Below are 22,580 nucleotides of genomic sequence, written 5' to 3'. Positions count from 1 at the left end.
ACTTCAATTATTAACCCCTAATCTGCCGACTGGAGCTCACCGCTATTCTAATAAATGTATTAACCCCTAAAGCTAAGTCTAACCCTAACACCCCCCTAAGTTAAATATAATTTACATCTAACAAAATTAATTATCTCTTATTAAATAAATTATTCCTATTTAAAGCTAAATACTTACCTGTAAAATAAATCCTAATATAGCTACAATATAAATTATAATTATATTATAGCTATTTTAGGATTTATATTTATTTTACAGGTAACTTTGTAATTATTTTAACCAGGTACAATAGCTATTAAATAGTTAAGAACTATTTAATAGTTACCTAGTTAAATTAATTACAAAATTACCTGTAAAATAAATCCTAACCTAAGTTACAATTAAACCTAACACTACACTATCATTAAATTAATTAAATAAAATACCTACAATTATCTACAATTAAACCTAACACTACACTATCAATACATTAATTAAATACAATATCTACAAATAACTACAATGAAATAAACTAACTAAAGTACAAAAAATAAAAAAGAACTAAGTTACAAAAAATAAAAAAATATTTACAAACATAAGGAAAATCTTACAACAATGTTAAACTAATTACACCTACTCTAAGCCCCCTAATAAAATAACAAAGCCCCCCAAAATAAAAAATGCCCTACCCTATTCTAAATTACTAAAGTTCAAAGCTCTTTTACCTTACCAGCCCTGAACAGGGCCCTTTGCGGGGCATGCCCCAAGAAGTTCAGCTCTTTTGCCTGTAAAAAAAAACATACAATACCCCCCCCCCCAACATTACAACCCACCACCCACATACCCCTAATCTAACCCAAACCCCCCTTAAATAAACCTAACACTAAGCCCCTGAAGATCATCCTACCTTGTCTTCACCTCACCGGGTATCACCGATCCGTCCTGGCTCCGATATCTTCATCCAACCCAAGCGGGGGCTAGACATCCACTGAAGAAGTCCAGAAGAGGGTCCAAAGTCTTCATCCTATCCGGGAAGAAGAGGCGATCCAGACCGGCAACCATCATCTTCCAAGCGGCATCTTCTATCTTCATCCGATGAGGACCGGCTCCATCCTGAAGACCTCCACCGCGGACCCATCTTCATCCGGCGACGTCCAACTGAAGAATGACGGTTCCTTTAAGGGACGTCATCCAAGATGGCGTCCCTCGAATTCCGATTGGCTGATAGGATTCAATCAGCCAATCGGAATTAAGGTAGGAATAATCAGCCAATCAGATTGAGCTTGCATTCTATTGGCTGATCGGAACAGCCAATAGAATGCGAGCTCAATCTGATTGGCTGATTGGATCAGCCAATCGGATTGAACTTGAATCTGATTGGCTGATTTCATCAGCCAATCAGATTTTTCCTACCTTAATTCCGATTGGCTGATAGAATTCTATCAGCCAATCGGAATTGAAGGGACGCCATCTTGGATGATGTCCCTTAAAGGAGCCTTCATTCGTCGGTAGTTCATCGGGAAAGGAGGATGTTCCGCGTTGGCGGGATGAAGATTCAAGACCCGGCTTTGACGATGACCTCGCCCGGATAGAAGACTTCTTCAGCGCCTCTTGGAAGATGACCTTGCCCGGATAGAAGATTTCTTCAGCGCCGCTTGGAGGATCACTTCATCGGATGGAAGATTTCTTCAGCGCCCCTTGGAGGATAACTTCTGCCGGTCCGGATGTCCTCTTCAGTTCCATCGGTGGCTCGGCTGAGTGAAGACAACTAAAGGTAGGATGATCTTCAGGGGATTAGTGTTAGGTTATTTTAAGGGGGGTTTGGGTTAGATTAGGGGTATGTGGGTGGTGGGTTTTAATGTTGGGGGGGGGTTGTATTTTTCTTTTACAGGCAAAAGAGCTGAACTTTGGGGCATGCCCCCACAAATGGCCCTTTTAAGGGCTGGTAAGGTAAAAGAGCTTTGAACTTTTTTAATGTAGAATAGGGTAGGGCATTTTTTTATTTTGGGGGGTTTGTTATTTTATTAGGGGGCTTAGATTAGGTGTAAGTAGCTTAAAATTGTTGTAATATGTTTTTAAATGTTTGTAACTTATTTTTTTTATTTTTTGTAACTTAGCTTTTTTTATTTTTTGTACTTTAGTTAGTTTATATCATTGTATTTAATTGTAGTTATTTGTAGGTAGTTTATTTAATTTATTTAATGATAGTGTAGTGTTAGGTTTAATTGTAAATTAGGTTAGGATTTATTTTACAGGTAATTTTGTATTTCTTTTAGCTAGGTAGTTATTAAATAGTTAATAACTATTTAATAACTATTCTAACTAGCTAAAATAAATACAAAGTTACCTGTAAAATAAATATAAATCCTAAGATAGCTCCAATATAATTATTATTTATATTGTAGCTATATTAGGGTTTATTTTACAGGTAAGTATTTAGTTTTAAATAGGAATAATTTATTAAAGTATAGTGTAGTGTTAGGTGTAATTGTAACTTAGGTTAGTTTTTAGTTTACAGGTAAATTTCTCTTTATTTTAGCTAGGTAAGCTATTAAATAGTTAATAACTATTTAATAGCTATTGTACCTAGTTAAAATAAATTGAAAGGTACCTGTAAAATAAAAATAAATCCTAAGATAGCTACAATATAATTATTATTTATATTGTAGCTATATTAGGGTTTATTTTAAAGTTAATTATTTAGTTTTAAATAGGATTAACTTAGTTAATAATAGAAATATTATTTAGATTTATTTAATTAATATTTTAGTTAGGGGGGTGTTAGGGTTAGTGTTAGACTTAGGTTTAGGGGTTAATAATTTTATTATAGTGGCGGAGGTGTAGTGGGGGGCAGGATAGGGGTTAATAAATTTAATATAGGGAGCGGCGGTTTAGGGGTTAAACTATTTATTTGCGGCGAGGTGCGGGATCAGCAGGATAGGGGTTAATAACTTTATTATAGAGGGCGACAGTATAGGGGGGGCAGGATAGGCGTTACTAGGTATAATGTAGGTGGCAGCGGTGTCCGGGAGCGGCGGTTTAGGGGTTAATACATTTATAAGACTTGCGGCGGGGTCTAGGAGCGGCGGTTTAGGGGTTAATACATTTATAAGACTTGCGGCGGGGTCTAGGAGCGGCGGTTTAGGGGTTAGTAACTTTATTTAGTTACGGGGGGCTCCGGGGGCGCCGGTATAGGGGGTAGAACAGTGTAGTTTAGTGTGAGTGCTTAGTGACAGGCTAGCAAGAAAGCTGTCAAACAGCCGAAGAGCAGCGAGATCGGATGAGTGATAACTCTCACAGTCCGCTGCTCATCGCCCCGCGGCTTTTTGACAGCTTTTTTTGATAACTTAGGCGTATTTTTTCAGGTCCGCGGCGGCGAAGGTAGGCGAGCTTAGGCGGGCGTATTGGGCCGGCGAAGGCAGGAAAGTAGACACGTTGATAACTACCCCCCCATAGTGTTTTGTGAGTGCTGGGTACTGTCAAACTTCTCTCTCTTTTTTGTACCTATATAGCTATCAGACAGTCAGCACCCCCCTTCTCCTACACTTCACCAGTGATACTAACTGGTATATAATGAATACTGAATAGATTATATATCTACTATTATTTCAGCATACTATATTATGAAGGGGTTGATATTTGCTTAAACTAACACCGTTGCCACTATTTCCAGTCATACTATTCTGTAAGAAGGCTAAACCATGTGTAACTGTCAGGCCAAGGCTGCTATCAAGAGGTGCACTACTGACAGAGGATCAGAGGCTGCCAGAGCTAAGCCAGCTCTTTGGATGTCCTGCTGTGTTCCTTGACTTCTATTCTGTGTGGTATGTGCACTGTTTTAGCACTTTTTATTTCCTGGCCACCTGGAAGTGACCCTGGTCTTGTTCATGGTGCCAAGCTTAATAGGAGGTGTTAAAAGCACTTCCATTCAGTGCTTGGTTATTTGCATGGATAACCTTGGCCTGGTATTCTGAACCTAACCCTGGAAATATTTTTGGACTACGCTGCTTGTCTATTCCCTTTACTGAGATATGCTTCCTGAGGACAGATTTACTGTTTTTAGAACTTTACAACTGTGCCCTGACCACCACGGTCCTAACCCTCCACTGTAACACTGGCTTCGACCCCTGGCCTGTTCATTGACGATTCTGCAATCTTACAAACTTCTGCTGCTTCACATCTATGCATTATTGGCTCCTATTTACAAATCTGGTATTACCATTATAGTAACATTGTGGGCTAGATTACAAGTGGAGCACTAAATTATCACACTTCCACAAACAGGCACATTTTCCTGTTTGAAGGAGCGTGATAATTAACCAGCCATACAAGTGTCTGGTTATTACTACCGCGACCTTGCGGTAGCAATTAGCACTCCAAAAATTAACCAGAGGTCAGCTCTCTGGTTAATTTTCTAAAAGTGCCCCAAATGCCCTCAAAATAACTGCACTAGGCACTTTTTGGTCTTTAAAGTTGGTGGGAGAAAAAAAAGTTGGTGGTAGAAAAAACATCACTGAAAAGTGCCTTTACATTGCGGTCTATGGGGACTGTGTGTTCCCATAGACCGCAATATAAATATATATGCATATAATTATATACAACACAAACAAATCAGTAAGCTGCGCACAGACACGTACACGGAAAATGATTACTTTTCCAAATTTTCACACTGTGTTCAGTTCTAGATTTATGCTATTGGAAATTAATATCCTAATGTATATTTGGAGAGTTTCCAATTATATTATTGGTAACAACGTTACACAAGTAATAATGATGATAATACTACCAGTTCATAAATAAACACAGTACCTGCTAAAAGATAACTCATTAAACTTTAACACGTCTAAAAAGACAATACTGGTAGTAATAATGATAGTAAGGATAATGATGATAATAATTGTGATACTAGAAATACAGTTACATAGGATAATAAAACCACTTAATTAACTCACATTCATGAGTCTGGGAGTAATGGTAGATACTTTATAGTAAATTCAAAGTTCCTCTGTATGGATTAGTTTCTCCCTTGGTGACGAATCTTTGTGCAGCTTCCAGATTCACTGAGCACAAAGGAGTGCTCAGGTTTTGAATGCACTAAAACGATAAGAACACAAAGCGCATCCCAGATTCAAGGTAAAATCATTTATTACTTTATTTGTGCACACAATCTAATGCACTTACAAGAGTTAAAATATTAAAAACCTGGTTAAAAAAGTCCTGGTATACTTCACAATTCTTGTTCCACAGGAATCCGCAGGTAGCGACCTCTGCTCCTCTTGTGTCTCTGTGTATACCGATAGTCAGACCTTTTAAGAAACGTTTTTCCAAAAGTGTATTAACCAGATAAAAAGGCCTCTTATAATGTGCAGAGTCTTATAGTTACAGGTAGACCATCCCGTCTACGCGTTTCGTTTGTCCTCTGCAAACTTTCTCAAGACAGTGGATGTTGGGTATAGTTCGTATGAGGATCCCCTTGTTAAATAGAGCCATATTGGCTCCACCTCTTCCTGCTGCTGCCCAGAATGTAAACACAACACGCCCTGTAGCCATGTGCTGCTACGGCATGTTTCTACCGTGTCATATTACATTATGTTTCAATCGTCAACAACCGATTCTTAGCACATACTAAACAAAAGCCCATATATTAACAGGCACATTTCCATTGTACAATCTCATTCATAATCAAATTACCCGTCGTCTGCTGATGTTCATATAGTGGCAAGGCAACCCCTTTGCTTCTACACAATTAGATGCACAATGTATACACCGTAGCCACCCGTATGTTACTCCTTAATTATGCGCACTCCCTGGTGTGTACTGTGTCACACTATCTCTGTGGTGGCTTCACCCTTATACTACGTGGGTGATTACTTGTCATGTAAACACAACACACCCATTTAGCTGTAGCGTGTTAGGCGATCAATAATTAAACCCCTTACTATTTCTGTTCTAAACGCATCTATACAATGTGCATCTATTGATTACCATATCTTTAGGGTAATGACTATTTAATTAAACTCTGTGTCCTGAAGATAAAATACTTCTACGCATCATATTCTGCCTGATATGCCCTACTGCTAGATACTTAGTATGCTTATATTACTAAAAATAACATAGATCAAGAGTCTGATGCAACTACTATTGTCATTTGACATTTAAAGGGGCTACTGTTAGTCCCAATTAGTGCTAGTTATTACTGGCCTACACCAGCCCCTGATCTTCCTCTTGTTATATGTCTATACTAATAACAATAGCTGTATACATTTTGTTATTGTGGTTCTTCTAGGTCTCATACCTCTAGTTGGACTGTTACCTCTAGATTTTCTTACATGTTACATTAACTTAGTATACTGTTCTTCCTAGTTTCCTGACTATTGATTATCTATTAATTCTAAATTATTATTAAAGCAAAACCCTCCCTCTTTTTTATGATTAATTGGGGCATCTTTCCTTACTGGAAATCTAGGGACCTTATAGCATGAATGCTTGCAGATCTAGGTCTATGTTTAGACCTTTAAACATAGATCAGGGCCTGGTGTTGGCCAGTAATAACTAGCACTAATTGGGACTAACAGTAGCCACTTTAAATGTCAAATGACAATAGTAGTTCCATCAGACTCTTGATCAATGTTATTTTTAGTAATACAAGCATACTAAGGCCTCTATTTATGAAAGGTCTTGCGGACCTGATCTGACAGTGCGGATCAGGTCCGCAAGACCTCGCTGAATGCGGAGAGCAATATGCTCTCCGTATTCAGCATTGCACCACCAGCCAATGGGCCGCCAGCAGGGAGGTGTCAATCAACCCGATCGTACTCGATCGGGTTGATTTTTGGCGATGTCTGTCCTCCTGCTCAGAGCAGACGGACAGGTTATGGAGCAGTGGTCTTTGTGACCGCTGCTTCATAACTGCTGTTTCTGGCGAGTCTGAAGACTCGCTAGAAACACGGGCCATCAAGCTCCATTCAGAGCTTGATAGATAGGTCCCTAAGTATCTAGCAGTAGGGCATATCAGGCAGAATATGATGCGTAGAAGTATTTTATCTTCAGGACACAGAGTTTAATTAAATAGTCATTACCCTAAAGATATGGTAATCAATAGATGCACATTGTATAGATGCGTTTAGAACAGAAATAGTAAGGGGCTTAATTATTGATCGCCTAACACGCTACAGCTAAATGGGTGTGTTGTGTTTACATGACACTTAATCACCCACGTAGTATAAGAGTGAAGCCACCACGGAGATAGTGTGACACAGTACACACCAGGGAGTGCGCATAATTAAGGAGTAATCTAACATACGGGGTGGCTACGGTGTATACATTGTGCATCTAATTGTGTAGAAGCAAAGGGGTTGCCTTGCCACTATATGAACATCAGCAGACGACAGGTAATTTGATTATGAATGAGATTGTACAATGGAAATGTGCCTGTTAATATATGGGCTTTTGTTTAGTATGTGCTAAGAATAGGTTGTTGACGATTGAAACATAATGTAATATGACACGGTAGAAACATGCCGTAGCAGCACATGGCTACAGGGCGTGTTGTGTTTACATTCTGGGCAGCAGCAGGAAGAGGTGGAGCCATTATGGCTCTATTTAACAAGGGGATCCTCATACGAACTATACCCAACATCCACTGTCTTGAGAAAGTTTGCAGAGGACAAACGAAACGCGTAGAAGGGATGGTCTACCTGTAACTATAAGACTCTGCACGAGGAGCAGAGGTCGCTACCTGCGGATTCCTGTGGAACAAGAATTGTGAAGTATACCAGGACTTTTTTAACAAGGCTTTTAATATTTTAACTCTTGTAAGTGCATTAGATTGTGTGCACGAATAAAGTAATAAATGATTTTACCTTGAATCTGGGATGTGCTTTGTGTTCTTATTGTTTTAGTTAATATAACTATATAAATATATATTTATGTGTTAATATGTGTGTATACACGCATTAACACATAAATATATATGTATATATGCATATACATACTGTATATATTTAAAAATGCTGCCCTTCACTGTGCTACATACCTCCGCTGTGCATCAGAACGAGGCTCCCATAGGAGCCTATGAAAGTGCGCTTGTGAGCGCAATGCTTCCTCGTGTTTGCATTGCAATTTTCTTGTAATACCACTGCACATTTTTGTGCGCTGGTATTACAAAGTGGAGCACTAAATATCTCTTGCGTAAACTTGTAATCTAGCCCTGTATGAGTCCTACTACAAAATACTTCTGCAATGGTATTAGGTACTTAAGATATCTAGAACATAAATATGTGCACACATGGAGGAGAGGACACTTCTTTACAAAGTTGATTGTCTTGCCCATTAGCACATCTAATTTGGAAAGATCATGAAAGGCACAAGTGCTAAAGAGGCAGTACCCAAGCTGGGCACCATCCGACAGGGCAAACTTATAAGCTCTGTCCATTTTCAGTTGAGCACTTTTTGGGTTAGCTAAATAAAACTTTCAATTAGAAGAAGTTTGCCAGCAATTACTGTGCTGGACTGTCCTTCTGGATGTGATCTAACTCATGTAGTAGTGGAAAGTTCTTCCTTGTGAAAGGGAGCTGGGCGTTTACCATCTCTCAGAACAATCTCTCTCTCTCTCTGTCTCTCTCTCATATATATATCTATGTATGTATTTCTCTAGAGCATTTCTCCCTCTTCTACCATACTACAGAAGAATGCTGTGTATTTAAAATTGAGCAGATACAATATATATCCAGATTTTGGACTTATATTCAAGAATCCTTACTAGAGATGGAATTAGTTGCTGCCTTTAGGTGCGTTTCTTATTATATATTAATATATAGATAGTATACGTTACTATTGCTGGTTTGACAGATTCTTAAAATACCTGTGACTGATTTTGGAACCTGATGATAGCGCAAAATTAACATTTTATCTCACAAGCAAATGAGCTGTGATAATGTGTTTGTTATGTTGATTTTATATAGAAGTTTGTGAAAGTTTCATAAAAATAAAATAACAAAATAAAATGCCTGGGCCATTGAAGATTGATTTATACCTTATTTTGTCCAGTCCCTGTTACTGAGCTGCAGCCAGCAAGACAAGCAGAGACGTAGGCCACACCATTCTCTCCACAAACAGGATCCCATATGTCAGTAGGGCAGGCGCAGTTTAGGTTGCAGTCTGATTGCAGGTTATCCAGATATGAAACTTGCTCAATACTGGAAGATAATAACAATGTTGTTGTAAAGAGACCGAACTCTCACCTAAGGACACTTTGTGACATTACTCTCATATTGTTTCATGGCAACATCTTAAGTTCATTATAGGGGTCATAGTCTAACAAGGGAATTGATCACAAGGTAAGACCCCATATTAACTACAAAAACCTGTTTGAGTTCTTTAACCAAACTTTGACACTGAATTTGATAATTTTATGAAATGTTGCAGAAATTGCAAGAACCCTAACATAAAAGTACACAGTAAGCCATAGTATGTTTATCCACATTCCTGCATAACTAACATATACTTCTATATTGTGTTAAATATCAATTGCTCACTGGCATAAATACCATTAACTAATTTCATTCTCAGTTATGTAGAATATAAATGTTTTTAATTAATTATTCAGGAGCTTCAAACATTATCTTTGTTTTCTTTCATCTTAAATAAAAAAAAAAATCATTGTAATTCCATCCCTATTTCCAATAACAAATCCTTTATATATTTCTTTGCGTTTATTTTAGCAAATTATTCTAACTAGTTCCTATATTGATGACTTGCAAATTGCTGCCTGTCTAAGGCTAGGGAAAGCACACATGTGTATAACCATATTTATAAATAGTATTAAATCACAATCACATAAAAAGTTGAATCATATCTGTCCTGTTCCGAGCTGTGCTGAGGGGGTGGGTATCATGAAACCACTCAGAGTGACAAGTTTAGCTTTGCAAACTGCACAATATGACTAATATAGGATTTCTCACGCATGTGACAGAAAATACTAATATCCAGCTCTTGTAAGGCTAATAATTTACATATTGGCCTAGATAACAAGTGGGATTTTTATCACTCATGAGTGCTAACTGCACTCAATGTAAAAAAAAAATAGCGTTTGAAGGTTAGCGCTGGTATTACAAGTTGAAAGTAAAAAGTTAGTGCAAGCAAAAGTCTCAGGCGTGCTGACTTCAAGACTTCGGATATAGCAACCGCGCCAACACCCTCCCCCCATAGACTTCTATGTAGCGTGCTAAAGAAATCGTTTTCTATTTGCCACTCACGTGCTAGACCGACAGCTGAAGGTGTGTTAGGAACAATTCAAATTCCTATGTTCTCCATTTAGAAGAATTTTTAAATATATATTTCGATATAGATATGTTAGACGTGTGCATTTTTTCTTTACAAAGGCATATTTGTTATAAAAATTCAGATATTCGTTTTGTTTTCACGAAACCAATATTCAAACAAATGCACAAAGTTATGTATTAACAAACGGCTAGATTACGAGTTTTGCGGTATGAGTGAAAAAGCAGCGTTAAGGCTCTTTTTCACTACCGCTGGTATTACGAGTCTTGCAGGTTTAGGTGCACCGTACACTTTTTTGGCCGTAACGCAATGTAACTACCGCAGCTTTTAAAAAGTCCTTTTTCAATGGGACATCCCTCCTGCATCACAAACGCTAAAAATAAAATTATTAACCCCTAATCTGCTGCATCGGACATCGCCGCCACTATAATAAACATATTAACCCCTAAACCGCCGCACTCCCGCATCCCAGACACTAGTTAAATATTATTAACCCCTAATTTGCTGCCCCCGACCTCGCTGCCACCTACTTTATACTTATTAACCCCTAATCTGCCACCCCCAATGTCGCCGCCACCTATATTATAGTTATTAACCCCTAATCTGCTACCCCTAACAACGCCGCCACCTACCTACATTTATTAACCCCTAATCTTCTGCCCAAAACGTCGCCGCCACTATACTAAAGTTATTAACCCCTAAGTCTAACCCTAACACCCACTAACTTTAATGTAATTAAAATACATCTAAATAAAACCTACTATTAATAACTAAATAATTCCTATTTGAAACTAAATACTTACCTGTAAAATAAACCCTAACGGCTAGATTTGGAGTTTTGTCGGTAACGACCCGAAAAACTAACGCCGGCTTTTTTCTGGCCACACCATAAAAATAACTCTGGTATTGAGAGTCCACATAAAGGCTGCGTTAGGCTCCAAAAAAGGAGCGTAGAGCATTTTTAACGCAGCTTCAACTCTCGATACCAGAGTTGCTTACGGACGCGGCCAGCCTCAAAAACGTGCTCGTGCACGATTCCCCCATAGGAAACAATGGGGCTGTTTGAGCTGAAAAAAAACCTAACACCTGCAAAAAAGCCGCGTTCAGCTCCTAACGCAGCCCCATTGTTTGCTATGCGGTAACCCTTCCTACGTCTGCACTTAACACTCTAACATGTACCCCGAGTCTAAACACCCCTAACCTTACACTTATTAACCCCTAATCTGCCGCCCCCGCTATCGCTGACCCCTGCATATTATTATTAACCCCTAATCTTCCGCTCCGTAAACCGCCGCTACTTACATTATCCCTATGTACCCCTAATCTGGTTCCCTAACATCGCCGACCCCTATATTATATTTATTAACCCCTAATCTGTCCCCCTCAACGTCGCCTCCACCTGCCTACACTTATTAACCCCTAATCTGCCGAGCGGACCTGAGCGCTACTATAATAAAGTTATTAACCCCTAATACGCCTCACTAACCCTATATTAAATAGTATTAACCCCTAATCTGCCCTCCCTAACATCGCCGACACCTAACTTCAATTATTAACCCCTAATCTGCCGACCGGAGCTCACCGCTATTCTAATAAATGTATTAACACCTAAAGCTAAGTCTAACCCTAACACTAACACCCCCCTAAGTTAAATATAATTTAAATCTAACAAAATAAATTAACTCTTATTAAATAAATTATTCCTATTTAAAGCTAAATACTTACCTGTAAAATAAATCCTAATATAGCTACAATATAAATTATATTTATATTATAGCTATTTTAGGATTTATATTTATTTTACAGGTAACTTTGTATTTATTTTAACCAGGTACAATAGCTATTAAATAGTTAAGAACTATTTAATAGCTAAAATAGTTAAAATAATTACAAATTTACCTGTAAAAGAAATCCTAACCTAAGTTACAATTAAAACTAACACTATACTATCAATACATTAATTAAATAAACTACCTACAATTAACCTAACACTACACTATCAATAAATTAATTAAATAAACTACCTACAATTAACCTAACACTACACTATCAATAAATTAATTAAATACAATTCCTACAAATAAATACAATTAAATAAACTTGCTAAAGTACAAAAAATAAAAAAGAACTAAGTTACAAAAAATAAAAAATTATCTACAAACATAAGAAAAATATTACAACAATTTTAAACTAATTACACCTACTCTAAGCCCCCTAATAAAACAACAAAGCCCCCCAAAATAAAAAATGCCCTACCCTATTCTAAATTACTAAAGTTAAAAGCTCTTTTACCTTACCAGCCCTGAACAGGGCCCTTTGCGGGGCATGCCCCAAGAAGTTCAGCTCTTTTGCCTGTAAAAAAAAACATACAATACCCCCCCCCCAACATTACAACCCACCACCCACATACCCCTAATCTAACCCAAACCCCCCTTAAATAAACCTAACACTAAGCCCCTGAAGATCATCCTACCTTGTATTCACCTCACCAGGTATCACCGATCCGTCCTGGCTCCAAAATCTTCATCCAACCCAAGCGGGGGTTGGCGATCCATCATCCGGTGCCTGAAGAGGTCCAGAAGAGGCTCCAAAGTCTTCATCCTATCCGGGAAGAAGAGGCGATCCGGACCGGCAACCATCTTGATCCAAGCGGCATCTTCTATCTTCATCGGATGACGACCGGCTCCATCCTGAAGACCTCCACCGCGGACCCATCTTCTTCCGGCGACGTCCAACTGCAGAATGACGGTTCCTTTAAGGGACGTCATCCAAGATGGCGTCCCTCGAATTCCGATTGGCTGATATGATTCTATCAGCCAATCGGAATTAAGGTAGGAATATTCTGATTGGCTGATGGAATCAGCCAATCAGAATCAAGTTCAATCCGATTGGCTGATCCAATCAGCCAATCAGATTGAGCTCGCATTCTATTGGCTGATCGGCACAGCCAATAGAATGCGAGCTCAATCTGATTGGCTGATTGGATCAGCCAATCGGATTGAACTTGATTCTGATTGGCTGATAGGGATCCTATCAGCCAATCGGAATTCGAGGGACGCCATCTTGGATGACGTCCCTTAAAGGAACCGTCATTCTGCAGTTGGACGTCGCCGGAAGAAGATGGGTCCGCGGTGGAGGTCTTCAGGATGGAGCCGGTCGTCATCAGATGAAGATAGAAGATGCTTGCCGGTCTGGATTGCCTCTTCTTCCCGGATAGGATGAAGACTTTGGAGCCTCTTCTGGACCTCTTCAGGCACCGGATGATGGATCGCTTTTTTTACAGGCAAAAGAGCTGAACTTCTTGGGGCATGCCCCACAAAGGGCCCTGTTCAGGGCTGGTAAGGTAAAAGAGCTTTTAACTTTAGTAATTTAGAATAGGGTAGGGCATTTTTTATTTTGGGGGGCTTTGTTGTTTTATTAGGGGGCTTAGAGTAGGTGTAATTAGTTTAAAATTGTTGTAATATTTTTCTTATGTTTGTAGATATTTTTTTATTTTTTGTAACTTAGTTCTTTTTTATTTTTTGTACTTTAGCAAGTTTATTTAATTGTATTTATTTGTAGGAATTGTATTTAATTAATTTATTGATAGTGTAGTGTTAGGTTAATTGTAGGTAATTGTAGGTAGTTTATTTAATTAATTTATTGATAGTATAGTGTTAGTTTTAATTGTAACTTAGGTTAGGATTTCTTTTACAGGTAAATTTGTAATTATTTTAACTATTTTAGCTATTAAATAGTTCTTAACTATTTAATAGCTATTGTACCTGGTTAAAATAAATACAAAGTTACCTGTAAAATAAATATAAATCCTAAAATAGCTATAATATAAATATAATTTATATTGTAGCTATATTAGGATTTATTTTACAGGTAAGTATTTAGCTTTAAATAGGAATAATTTATTTAATAAGAGTTAATTTATTTCGTTAGATTTAAATTATATTTAACTTAGGGGGGGTGTTAGTGTTAGGGTTAGACTTAGCTTTAGGGGTTAATCCATTTATTAGAATAGCGGTGAGCTCCGGTCGGCAGATTAGGGGTTAATAATTGAAGTTAGGTGTCGGCGATGTTAGGGAGGGCAGATTAGGGGTTAATACTATTTATTATAGGGTTAGTGAGGCGGATTAGGGGTTAATAACTTTATTATAGTAGCTCTCAGGTCCGCTCGGCAGATTAGGGGTTAATAAGTGTAGGCAGGTGGAGGCGACGTTGTGGGGGGCAGATTAGGGGTTAATAAATATAATATAGGGGTCGGCGGTGTTAGGGGCAGCAGATTAGGGGTACATAAGGATAACGTAGGTGGCGGCGCTTTGCGGTCGGCAGATTAGGGGTTAATAAGTGTAGGCAGGTGGAGGCGACGTTGTGGGGGGCAGATTAGGGGTTAATAAATATAATATAGGGGTCGGCGGTGTTAGGGGCAGCAGATTAGGGGTACATAAGGATAACGTAGGTGGCGGTCGGCAGATAAGGGGTTAAAAAAATTTATTCGAGTGTCGGCGATGTGGGGGGACCTCGGTTTAGGGGTACATAGGTAGTTTATGGGTGTTAGTGTACTTTAGAGTACAGTAGTTAAGAGCTTTAGAAACCGGCGTTAGCCCAGAAAGCTCTTAACTACTGACATTTTTCCTGCGGCTGGAGTTTTGTCGTTAGATGTCTAACGCTCACTTCAGAAACAACTCTAAATACCGGAGTTAGATAGGATACGCAATTGACGTAAGGGGATCTGCGGTATGGAAAAGTTGCGGCTGAAAAGTGAGCGTTAGACCCTATTTTGAGTGACTCCAAATACCGGCGGTAGCCTAAAACCAGCGTTAGGAGCCTCTAACGCTGGTTTTCACGGCTAACGCCAAACTCCAAATCTAGGCCTAAGATAGCTACAATATAAATACTAGTTACATTGTATCTAGCTTAGGTTTTATTTTTATTTCACAGCTAAGTTTGTATTTATTTTAACTAGGTTATTACACCTAATCTAATAGCCCTATCAAAATAAAAAAGCCTCCCCAAAATAAAAAAACCCTAGCCTAAATTAAACTGCCAATAGCCCTTAAAAGGGCCTTTTGCAGGGCATTGCCCCAAAGAAATCAGTTCTTTTACCTGTAAAAAAAATACAAACAACCCCCCAACAGTAAAACCCACCACCCACACAACAAAACCCGCCAAATAAAATCCTAACTAAAAAAACCTAAGACGGCATGTCGGGTCTTCAAAAAATGTAAGTGGATCTTTAGGGGATAGTGGTAGGGTTTTTTTTAAGGGTTTATTGGGTAGGTTTTATTTTTAGCTTAGGGTTTGTGCGGAAAAAGAGCTAAATGCCCTTTTAAGGGCAATGCCCATCCAAATGCCCTTTTCAGGGCAATGGGGAGCTTAGGTTTTTTTAGTTAGGATTTTATTTGGCGGGTTTTGTTGTGTGGGTGGTGGGTTTTACTGTTGGGGGGGTGTTTGTATTTTTTTTTTACAAGTAAAAGAGCTAATTTCTTTGGGGCAATGCCCCGCAAAAGGCCCTTTTAAGGGCTATTGGCAGTTTAGTTTAGGCTAGGGGTTTTTTTGGGGGGGGGGGCTTTTTTATTTTGATAGGGCTATTAGATTAGGTGTAATAAGTTTAAATATTTGATAATTTCTTTTTTATTTTGTGTAATTTAGTGTTTGTTTGTTTTTGTAATTTAATTAATTGTAGTTAATAAATGTAATTTATTTAATTGTAGTGTAAGGTTAGGTGTTAGTGTAACTCAGGTTAGGTTTTATTTTACAGGTAAATTTGCATTTATTTTAGCTAGGTATTTAGTAAATAGTTAATAACTATTTAGTAACTAGTCTACCTAGTTAAAATAAATACAAACTTGCCTGTAAAATAAAAATAAACCCTAAGCTAGATGCAATGTAACTATTAGTTATATTGTAGCTAGCTTAGGGTTTATTTTACAGGTAAGTATTTAGTTTTAAATAGGAATTATTTAGTTAATGATAGTAATTTTTATTTAGATTTATTTTAATTATATTAAAGTTAGTGGGTGTTAGGGTTAGGGTTAGACTTGGGGTTAGGGGCTAATAACTTTAGTATAGTGTCGGCGAAGTTGGGGGCGGAAGATTAGGGGTTAATAAATGTAGGTAGGTGGTGGCGATGTTAGGGGTGGCAGATTAGGGGTTAATAAGTGTAGGAAGGTGTCGGGGGCGGTAGATAAATATAATGTAGGTGTCGGCGATGTCAGGGGTGGCAGGTTAGGGGTTAATAACTTTAGTATAGTGTTGGCGGTGTCGGGGGTGGCAGATTAGGGGTTAATAAATATAATGTAGGTGTTGGTGATGTCAGGGCGGCAGATTAGGGGTGTTTAGACTCGGGGATCATGTTAGGGTGTTAGGTGTAAACATAAGTTTAGTTTGCCCATAGGAATCAATGGGGCTGCGTTACGGAGCTTTACACTCCTTTATTGCAGGTGTTAGGCTTTTTTTCAGCTGGCTCTCCCCATTGATGTCTATGGGGAAATCGTGCACAAACACGTAAAACCAGCTCACCGCAGTGCTGCTATTGGAGTGCGGTATGGAGCTCAATTTTGCTTTACGCTGCAATATTGCCTGCTAACGCCGGGTTTTTGCAAACCTGCAATACCAGCGCTGTAGGTAAGTGAGCGGTGACAAAAACTTGCAAGTTAGTACCGAGCAGCTCTTACCGTAAAACTCATAATCTAGTCGAAAATTAATTAGTATATACTGTATTTGTTTCTTTTAAATTAGCTTTAAAAGGTAAAATACCTACCTATAGCGCGCTGGGGAGCCGCACTAACTCAGACTCTTCTTCATAGAGCTGGGCAGTGCTAAGCCTCCTATTAGTACTGCCCTGGACTCTGTGGCGAAGGGTTGGCATTAGCCCGGCTCCCCCAATGTGCTATAGGTAAGTATAAAACTACAGGTGACACTTTTTCACCTGCAGCAAAGAACATTTACATTAATTTTAGCTATAACAAAGTCTAACAGGCCCATCTATCAAAGCGTCAAATATGTTGCATTCGCGGGCGTCTATAAGCTCGCTAAACTTCGGCAAACATCGCGGCTGCGAATCTTAATACGATCCTCAAATTTATGAAGAAAAAGGTTAAAAACACGCGCGTCAAGTACGGCGCGATTAGCATCGTACTGGTTTAGCGAATTTGTTGATAAATTTTGGTGTTTTAGGTCGCGAATTACCAGTTTCTAAATTTTGACGACTATTTGTTATATGAAGCATTATTTTACTCTAATTATTTCAACTCTATACCTGACATCTGCACATATCTTATTTAATATAATCAGATATATCTATCTATATATATATAGATATATATATATATATATAGATATATCTCTATATATATCTATATATATATCTATATCTATAAATATATATATATATAGATATATATATATAGATATATATATAGATATATAGATATATAGATATCGATATATAAATACAGATATAGTTAAAGATAGATATATAGATAAAAGTATATATATATAATGAGAGAGAGAGAGAGAGAGAGAGATAGACACTGTGGCCCCTATTTATCAAAGGTGTTGCGGACCTGATCCGACAATGCTGATCAGGTCTGCAACACCTCACTAAATGCGGAGAGTAATACGCTCTCCGCATTTAACATTGCACCAGCAGCTCACAAGAGCTGCTGGTGCAACGCCACCCCCTGCTGAATGGCGGCCAATTGGCCACCAGCAGGGGGGTGTCAATCAACCCAATTGTACTTGATCGGGTTGATTTACGGCAATTCCTGTCCGCCTGCTCAGAGCAGACGGACAGGGTTATGGAGCAGCGGTCTTTAGACCGCTGCTTCATAACTAGTGTTTCTGGCGAGTCTGAAGACTTGCCAGAAACAGGGGCCCACAAGCTCTGTTCGGAGCTTGATAAATGGGCCCCTGTATGTCTGTTTGTGTGTATATATATATATTTATATACCTGTTATGTCCAATTACTAAATTGTTTGATATGTTCATCAACATTGTAATATTTTTAATAAATCAACATTGTTCTTCATATCTCATTATGTATTCATATGAATCATTTTTGATTGATGAAATATATTATCGATTGTATCAATAATATATTAAAAACATGTAATGTGAATTATTACTCAATTGAGTTTTATATTTAAAAAAAATGTCATTTCATATGTTAAAGGGACATCAAACTGATATATGTAATTTCATTTTGCCGATAGACAAAACCTTTTCAAGCAGCATTAATCATTTTCACTTCTATTATCCCTCAGAAATTTTTATTTTATAAAATAACAATGCACATGTGCAAGCCAATCACATAAGGCATCCATATGTAGACATAATTGAGCAGCTATATGGTTTTGAAAAATATGTTTGACATCAAAGGATAGATATAAATTTATAACCAAATAATAATCTACCACATTGCATGCTATTTATAGATGATTAAACATATATTTTATGTTCATGTCCCTTTAAGATAATCCTTAAAATAATGGAGTGACACATGATATTATAAATATAAATTTTTAATTATTCATAAAATGATTGTTGTAAAACAAAGAAAAATATATACAATGAATTTATTAAAGATTTTGAAGTGAATGCTCTAGTACTCTTGCAGCCTCTACAAAATTTCGCAGTGCCTGACGAAGGTCCCTGAATTGTGTAACTGAGGGCTCTGTTTGTGTCCCTATTTCAACCGCTGTAATAAAAACACAAAATTAGTTTTGTTACAACAATTCACTTTCCAGATATAAGTAAAAAAACATCATATGAAATCTTCCTACTTTCTTTTTTTTCCACCTCATCCTCTGCTGTGGCTGCATATTCAGTGCCACTGTCTGTTTCAGCTGTCCGAGAATCGCAAAAAATATATTGTTATTGATCTTGAATATGCGTCAAGGGGCCTACATTATACTCCACATTGTTTACAAAATATACAATATAGGGTCTACAAATTCAAAATAAATATAGCAGTGAAATAATATATGATAAATGCTTATGCTTACATTCACTTTCCGCCTCCTCCTCTTGTCTCTCCTCCGGACTTAGGGCTGATGTAGCATATGCATCACTGTCATCTGTTGGAGAAGAAACACAACCCCCCCAGAAAAATCATTGTTATGGATGCAGAATTGTTGTCAAGGCCTAGATTATCCCCCACATTGTTCTAGAAAGCAAAAAGATACAAGTGTCTGCAGATTATTTCCAAATCAATGTGGAATTTTAACAAAAGAGAACATGATAGATTCCTACCTTCATTTTCAGGCTCATCTTCCTCCTCTGCCGTCACCAGTGTAGGACATGCTTCTGAGGAAATCTCCTCCTCGGATGATGAGGATGATTCATCACTTTCATCTGTTGGAGAAGAAACACAACCCCCCCCGAAAAATCATTGTTATGGATGCAGAATTGTTGTCAAGGCCTAGATTATCCCCCACATTGTTCTAGAAAGCAAAAAGATACAAGTGTCTGCAGATTATTTCCAAATCAATGTGGAATTTTAACAAAAGAGAACATGATAGATTCCTACCTTCATTTTCAGGCTCATCTTCCTCCTCTGCCGTCACCAGTGTAGGACATGCTTCTGGGGAAATCTCCTCCTCGGGTGATGAGGATGATTCATCACTTTCATCTGTCCGAGAAGAAACACAAACACAAATGATTATTTGGTAGATGAATATGTTTAAAGTTATATGTTATGACCATCATTGCTGTTAGATGGTTGTGACAACCTCATGCTTTTAAAAAAGAAATATTACATATTAGCTATTCCATTCCGTTACCTGCTAAGACCTGCAATAACCACAAAGGTCACAGATGCACTTCAGCAGATAATGGGATACAGCATATTGTAACAATGTCTTGTCCTCCCTTATCACCTTTTGATGCTTAGCACTGTTCCAGTTTCTCGTGTGTAATGCTTTTCACACCAAATATTTAAGCAGTTAATTTAGCAAATCTTTTGAATTAGCAATGCCTATAAGCATTAATCATTGCGTGTGCCCTGTCTTCTCTACAGAATCATTCACATTATCAGTCACTGTACTATATGCTTGATTTTAGATAGAGGACAGTACAGATGTGATGCACATCCAAATTTTGATTCCCTATGCAAATAACGTGTGTGCCTAGGCCATAATACATCCCTGAGGAATCAGCATTACGAAATTTAAAATATTTTGATATCTCATTTTAATGTAAATAATGAGATCTTGTAACATTACCTTCATTTTCACTCATAGCTGAGGATGTCTGGGAGTCCTCATCACCCTGAGGTTGGAGCAAAGTCAGTGGCAGTGGTGGTGATGACCTGTTGCTCACTGGGCTGCTGTGGGATACCGGCAGCAGATACCTAGGTATCCTCTCCCTTGGCCTTGATAGGTCTGCAATTATAAAGTATTCATGTCCACATTACAACTATTCACTTTATACTACTATGTCTAATGCTCATGCAGCTTCCAAAATTGGACATTGTACACTCCAGATTAAATTAATAATAACAACACATATATCATATATCATATATCTATATATTATACTATATTTTCTGAATATTTATCATAAGTAAATGATTGTTTACCATTTATGCTTTCAACAATTTAAAGGTACAGTCTATGCACAAAAATAAATTCATGATTCAGATAGAGCATCTTTTTTTAAACAATTCTACAAATTACTATTATTTTATTTGGCTATTGGTATTCTTAGTTTAAATGTATTTCATATAGATAACACTGTGCTTGTGGAGATAAAGTTATCTGGTAGCAGGCACTGATTGGCTAAACTAAGTCTGTCAAAAGAAATAAAATAAAGGGGCATTTTGCAGAGGCCTAGATACAAGATAATGACAGAGGTTAAAAGTATATTATAGTAACTGTGTTGGTTATGCAAAACTGGGGAATGGCTAATAAAGGTATTCTCTAAATCTTTTAAAACAATAATAATTCTGATGTAGACTATCCCTTTAACAGTCAACATTTTACATGCTTTATTTTGGTGCGTCATATGTTTCGACAGAGATTAAACAGAAAACAAAAAAATTAAAACTTACATCTCCGAATGAGCGACCTCATGGCCGTATAGCGTTCTGGCTCTCTGCGTCTCAGGTCACTGAATCGTCTCAGACACTGTCGTCGCCTCCTATGTATACCTGAAACGCGTCTCATCCTGCGCATCATCTCATATATTATTTCATCCCGTCTCTCGTGCCTAATACCGCGCACACCACCGATTCTCCTCGGGAAATACCTGTTCATTCCGTAAACAAGTATAATAAGCTCCCCATCTGTGAAAATTGGTGTTCTCGACATACTTGTAAACTCACGGAAACAAAAATAACTTTTTTTTAAGGCGACAATAAATATACTAGGTATACAGCTGTCTCATTGGTTATTGAAAATATAAATTTTAGTTTCGCTTATTGATTGGAGGGACATCTGAATAATATTGTATGCAACAGCGAATCACTAAACATGATGAGCGTCATCTAAATATTAATTTTAAATGCGTCACCAATGTACGTTTTAAAAACCAATAGAAAATTATATTATCTGCGTCACAAACAAAAACAGAAATAGCGCATGAAAAACCTTATGGCCCCATAGGCCTGTTGATTAAAAAAAAACATCTTGTAAATTATATGATTAATGTTATTAATAGTGAACAAAATGAGAAATATCAAAAAAATACATACCTATGGGGTGTTGAAATCAGAGATCCTCCAATTTATTCGACATAAAAATGGAGACACGAATGGCGCACAAAGTATATGGATTTATATAAACTTTTGGATGATTGTTGATTGATTACATTGCTTGCAATAGCATACTGATTGGCTGATTTAAATGATCACCTGGTTCATCGATTCCCAATAAATATCAAGAGAAAAGTCAATTGAATGTGTATGGTTCAGGAGATAGAATTGTCTGTTAACCATTACCTTTCAATTTGGCATAGACAATGGCATCTGCAGGGTCTGGAAAAACAAAATCAGGACGCAATATCCAATTCAATTTCCAGCAGAACCAGATTCTTGTTACTATGGTGCTGGAAAATTACGATTTTTTATTTGGTGCTAAAGCACAAAAAACAACTACCTCCAGGAAAAACGAAATATGGCGCTCAATATCAGAAAATGTATCTGCTGAGGGGAACAATGTTAAAACTGTAGATAATTGCAAAAAAAGATTCTCGGATATTAAGAGAATCTTGAAGGCAAAGATGGCCAGAGAAAAAAAGACAGCACGTCAGACAGGTGGTGGGAAGCCATATGTTGCAGAACTCTCAACATATGAAACTTTGTTAATGGAGAAATTGGGAGAAAATAT

At 37.7% G+C, this 22,580-nt stretch overlaps 1 protein-coding gene and 1 long non-coding RNA gene across 2 annotated transcripts in view; both read right to left on the bottom strand.

The window, feature by feature from the left end:
- LOC128664296 (solute carrier organic anion transporter family member 1A2) overlaps positions 1-22,580 on the bottom strand; it is a 169,495-nt gene that overhangs the window by 45,509 nt on the left and 101,406 nt on the right. The window contains exon 7 of the mRNA XM_053719132.1: positions 9,014-9,176. Coding sequence (XP_053575107.1) covers positions 9,014-9,176 — 163 coding nt within the window. The remainder of the gene's footprint in view (positions 1-9,013; positions 9,177-22,580) is intronic.
- Positions 18,892-19,842, bottom strand: LOC128664297 (uncharacterized). The gene is made up of 4 exons (XR_008402944.1): positions 19,784-19,842; positions 19,260-19,331; positions 19,038-19,100; positions 18,892-18,952 (listed from the first exon to the last, which is right to left on the bottom strand). It is a non-coding gene; the product is annotated as an uncharacterized LOC128664297 (long non-coding RNA).

This window comes from Bombina bombina, chromosome 6, assembly GCF_027579735.1.
Source record: "Bombina bombina isolate aBomBom1 chromosome 6, aBomBom1.pri, whole genome shotgun sequence".
Classification (NCBI taxonomy): Eukaryota; Metazoa; Chordata; class Amphibia; order Anura; family Bombinatoridae; genus Bombina; species Bombina bombina.
This window is presented reverse-complemented; position numbering and strand designations above follow the sequence as displayed.